The sequence below is a fragment of the Montipora capricornis genome, chromosome 3 (genome assembly GCF_036669925.1).
Source record: "Montipora capricornis isolate CH-2021 chromosome 3, ASM3666992v2, whole genome shotgun sequence".
Lineage (NCBI taxonomy): Eukaryota > Metazoa > Cnidaria > Anthozoa > Scleractinia > Acroporidae > Montipora > Montipora capricornis.
In genome coordinates, this window is record NC_090885.1 from 62,191,770 (window position 1) to 62,196,769 (window position 5,000).

At 41.6% G+C, this 5,000-nt stretch overlaps 1 protein-coding gene across 1 annotated transcript in view; it reads left to right on the forward strand.

The window, feature by feature from the left end:
* Nucleotides 1-5,000, forward strand: part of LOC138040690 (fibroblast growth factor receptor 4-like) — a 32,929-nt gene that overhangs the window by 6,484 nt on the left and 21,445 nt on the right. Inside the window, exons 3-4 of the mRNA XM_068886369.1 lie at nt 1-115; nt 1,457-1,489. The exon at nt 1-115 is cut by the window's left edge and continues 158 nt beyond it. Of these exons, the coding sequence (XP_068742470.1) occupies nt 1-115; nt 1,457-1,489 (148 nt within the window). The remainder of the gene's footprint in view (nt 116-1,456; nt 1,490-5,000) is intronic.

Below are 5,000 nucleotides of genomic sequence, written 5' to 3' on the forward strand. Positions count from 1 at the left end.
ACTAACAGGTTTCTTAGAATCACTTCAGTAGAAAAAGCAGATGGAGGACTGTTCTATTGTGTGACATCCAACAGCAATCTATTTGCAAATTGCTCGATTGAACTCGTAGTTGCAGGTATGGGTTTCTCTTGTTGATTCAACCGGTATTCCTAGCTTCGTAGAAATTTCGAACGTCGACGTTGAGTTTGTAGAAAATTTGTGACATATGGCGAGCCACACAAATGGGGAAAAAAACAAGAAAACAAAAACAAATACGCTTTGTGCAGTGGTTAGGCGCCGAATTTGGATGTCTTAGGTGTTCCTGAATCTTTGAAAGTAGTACGACGTTTGCCCCCCCCCCCCCCCCATAATGTGATTTCCTCAGTGAGTCGGCAAATGACTCTTTTTGCTCACTTGGCCTCAGACAACTTACCCCGTTTTGAGACATCACCGCCAATCCGGCGACACTTTGCTCGAGAGGAAATAGGTCAGACTAAAACGCTTTGCGAATGTTATGTGGTTTTTTGACCTCCTCCAGAGTTAATGAACTTATATAGGTCGTAAGATATGGCTTTCGGTCCATACAGAACATCCAATTTAACCAATTGTGGATGACATAACAAAGGCAGAACTTTTCCCTTTTTAATTTAGACCCCGCTCGCTAGTCCGGTTCTCACAAAAATCAGCCAGCCAGTTATAATTTTTTATTTTGTTTTGTTTTCTTTTTTTCACTTGGCAAATGACCTTCAAGCCTTAAATATCTCTTTTTAGTATATACTAAAGCAGTGGATAGCGTTAAACGCGCGCGCTGATTGGCTACTCCAACTCCGGATATGTTGTAATCTTTGCAGGAATAAATTAGTTAAAATCATCTTTTTGTGCTATGTTATCTCACTGTTTTGGTATATACTAAAACAACTATTCACCTCAGTGTCAGTGAGTAAAGGTAAAGTCTCTGTTTACGAGCCAGATGGCCCATCAGGCCGGCGCTTATCTCCGGTTTCCGTAGCATGAAGCGACTAGCAGTATTTCCACTCCCCTTGGATGGGATGCCAGTCCATCGCAGGGTTAGTGGCTAGTGGTGAATCGGTGAATAGTTGGTAATTATTGTATCTCTCAGATAGTACGCGCGCTCTGATTGGCTAATTTAGCAAGCGGTATTCTACAGTAAAGTCCGTTACATGGCCCGCTGAATTTGAAATTCTGATTTATGTGAAATAAACTTATAAGTTGTAAGTTACGGATCCTTGGTAACTCGGTCCGTAACTTACAGTATGGACCTTGAATTCGGTTAGTAAGTATGTACAAGTAAAGGTTATTTCCTTCTTACTCTTTTTCACCAAATCACTTATGGCGGTGGATGTGTGTTCTACGAAAAGGTTTAAAAAAATTACAACAATTTTCTCATTTTCTTGAGGTAAACACAACTGACTATCACTAAAGCAATGTAAGTGAGCTTTATTGTTTTTAATTTTAGATCCGACGGTCCCACCTGGAAACGCCACAGGAGGTATATCATAAAATGAAATTCGTAATTTAGATGGTGTAAACCAATAATTTTGTTAAACATAATTCACGCTACTCCAATTTAAAAAGTTACCGCGATTTAAGACCCGTCGTGAATCGAAACTTTTATAAGTTGCGTTTACTTTAAGCCGGAGTAGCGTAAAACTATGTTTGATTTAAAAAGTTACCACGATTTAAGACCCGTCGTGAATCGAAACTTTTTTAAGTTGCGTTCATTTTAAGCCGGAGTAGCGTCAAACTATGTTTGATTGTCCACCTGGCTGATTTTTGAACGGTTTTGTGAACTGTAATCTACCCAATAATTTTGCTGGCGTGCATTGATGCAAACGGTTTACGCTAACGGTTTGAAACTGTTTATTGATCCTTCAACTCCTAGTAGTCAGCGGTACGTAACGCCAATAACAACCCCTTGCGTTTGAAATTTTGAGACTGCACAGGAATACCGAATAAAGCATTGAAACATGAAGCGCCGGCGTAAAACAAGTCGATGAATGCATTAGGTACTCATTAAGGTTTTCGGTTCTAAAATAATGCCTGGCTTCTAATAAAAGCATCTTATCCAAAATTCAGTGGTGCGCAAGAATTGAACCACAATTTGTAAGCAAAGGGAAAAACTCATCGCACTTCGTGGGTCACCCGTGGGTCACCATGCGACTATATGATACCACAATAGTCACTGCAGAATATGTATCCAAACCTAATTTGATCCCATGCAACGTACATTTTGGTCCCAGCGAACCCCTTCCCTGACAAATTTCAATTACAGAAAATGGCGCGTATCCGCTCTTTCAGTTTTACTCTGTCGTAAATTGTAGGAAATATAAGCGTATACCACTCCAGAGCAAAGTGCTTTTCGCGAGATCCGATTGGTTGACTCCAGAGTTGCACCTGATGTGACGCACGTCGACTTTTGATAAACACAGACGTGTTCCTTATCGTCTTAACGCTAACTACCTGTTTACATCAGTATGGGAAGGGTGCGTTTCTTTGGGAAAATCCGAGGTACTTAATCCAAGATGGATAGAGGGGTTAAGTAAGGAGTAAGACACAGAAATGGGTTTGTTGGATGAAGTTCCAACACCATCCATGATGTTGAATCGTCATCAAACAGGGTGGCCAAGCGCTAAAATGGCGGTCCAGCGAACGTGTTTGGTCGTCCAAAATTTGCTTGGCCGGGCCTTAAATTTCCCCTTACCACCCGAGCCAGGAGCCCATGAATAGGAGCCTGAATTTGCATACTGTGGTTTTGCTATTTTTGTCTTCGTTTGGCATTATCTTTATTCTGATTGGCCATTCTAAACGGTGCGTGTAGAGCCGAAGAACTCGTTGCGTTCTAAAAATAGGGAGCTTCAGTCTGCGCGTTTTTGAGACGCGGACGGCTACCGGAAGAGAGCATTTCGCGTGCCAGAACAGTGGTGTCTGCCAAATTTTTATACCAATCATCTCCAATGGAGAAAAGATACTTAGCAATGCAAATGTGGTTGTGTAAAAACAAGTTGAAAGTGAAAACAGCTCACTGCAGGTTGCCGTTGGCGTCTCAAAAACGCGCCTGCTTAAGCTCCCTAATAGAAACATACGCGCAAAGGTTGACTCATAGGGCTTGTATGGGAGAGACAAGCTCCCACTCGGGCTACTGGTTTCGCTAAGCTCAAAATACCCGAAACTGAATTTTATGTATCGTTTTCAACTTTAATACCTCCTTGATACATGAGTGCGTGACTTTTGCGATTTGTACGATCATGGGTGATGTGTATTTTACGATTAATGTAGCAATTGCTTATTACGTGGGATGCCTGTGACAGACCACGTTATAAATTGGGGTGAGTTTCGCTGTTTTCGTAGTCGCATATACTAATTAGCCACCGTTCTTGTGATTGTCCTGTTGGCCGGGGTTTCTACTCTCAGTTTCATCGCAGAGAATTCCTCTTTCTGTTAACTTGTACATGTTGCTCTAAAACAGTGCTGTTAGGTCATCGTTGTTATGTTGCTCCACAATATAACGGGTCGTAAGAGTGTAAGAGTGTACGTCTGTGGTGCCAACAGGCCCGCAGAACGTGCATAAATCACAAAAATAAAACAGGTCTTTTGAAAGCGTGCTTGAGTTTCAAAAAAATGAGCCCCAAAATCGAAAAGAATTTGTGACGCTGATGAATAATAAAGCAGCTGCTATTTCCAAAACGATGGAATTACCTGGTGATAAATAACTTCGAATGAAGGGGTAGTTTCTAAAGAAACTGTGGTGCTGCGTCGGTGGGGAAGTAGTATACAAAAAATTCGTTTTATCAACGGAGTTGATAATGTAAATTGGCCACCGTACAGAGATTCTAAAAGCTGACGTTTCGAGCGTTAGCCCTTCGTCAGAGCGAATCAAGGGATTATGGGTTACGTGTAGTTTTTATAGTAGAGTAGGAGCTACGCTATTGGTGGTAACATGGCAACGTGAAAAATAGGAATATATTAGTTAAAGGAAAAGCGTTCGTTAATACCGTGAGGATTAAGGGTGCCGATTTGAAAGATGAATTTTTGTTCCACATTCTTGCGGCTTTCCGTCGTACCTAGATGTAGGGAAAGGCCGCAGATAGCCATGTGTTTTTTGGAGTGGTTAGGCAGATTAAAATGGCGAGCGACTGGCTTAGATGCATCCTTGTCATTTTTCTCAACATCGCGAAGGTGTTCGCGGAATCGGTCACCTAGTCGTCTACCTGTCTCACCAATGTATAATTTATTGCATAACGTACAGGTTATGCAATAAATGACATTTGCGGAGGTACATGTGAAACGATCGGTGATCTTAACAGATCGCTTAGGTCGCGATATTTTGCTAGTGTTAACAATGAAAAGACAAGTTTTGCATCGTGGGCGCGCGCATTTGAAAGTGCCGGGTTGCTCGTTAGTTTTGAGCGCGCTTCTAACTAAAAAGTTGCCTACGTTTTTGTCGCGTTTGAATGAAATAAGTGGAGGTTGCGAAAAGATTCTACCAGTCTCGGGATCATTTTGGAGTAATTTAAAATTACTAAGAATGATGCTTTTGACTGCGTGATTATGAGGATGGAAAGTGAGGGTGAATGGAATTCTGTCATTCTTATCATTTTGTGACGTTTGTAGTGATGACTGTCGATCAAATTGTTGGGCGCGATGATGGCCCGCTTTGACCACAGAGACAGGATAGCCACGTTTTTCGAAGAACTGGCACATCTCAACTCTACGGCCGCTACATCGACGACTGCATCGGCGCTATTTCATCCAGCAGAGAAGAACTCGATCAATTTATAACCTCCGTCAACTCTTTTCATCCGGCTCTTAAATATACCTGGGAAATTTCGGAAACTTCATTGGCTTTCCTAGATATCAAAGTTTCTATTAGAGGCAACGTGCTATGTACTAGTGTGCACTACAAACCTACAGATTCACACAGTTATTTGTTGTATTCATCGTCACATCCATCACATGTCAAGAACTCCATTCCTTATTCTCAATTTCTTAGACTTCGACGT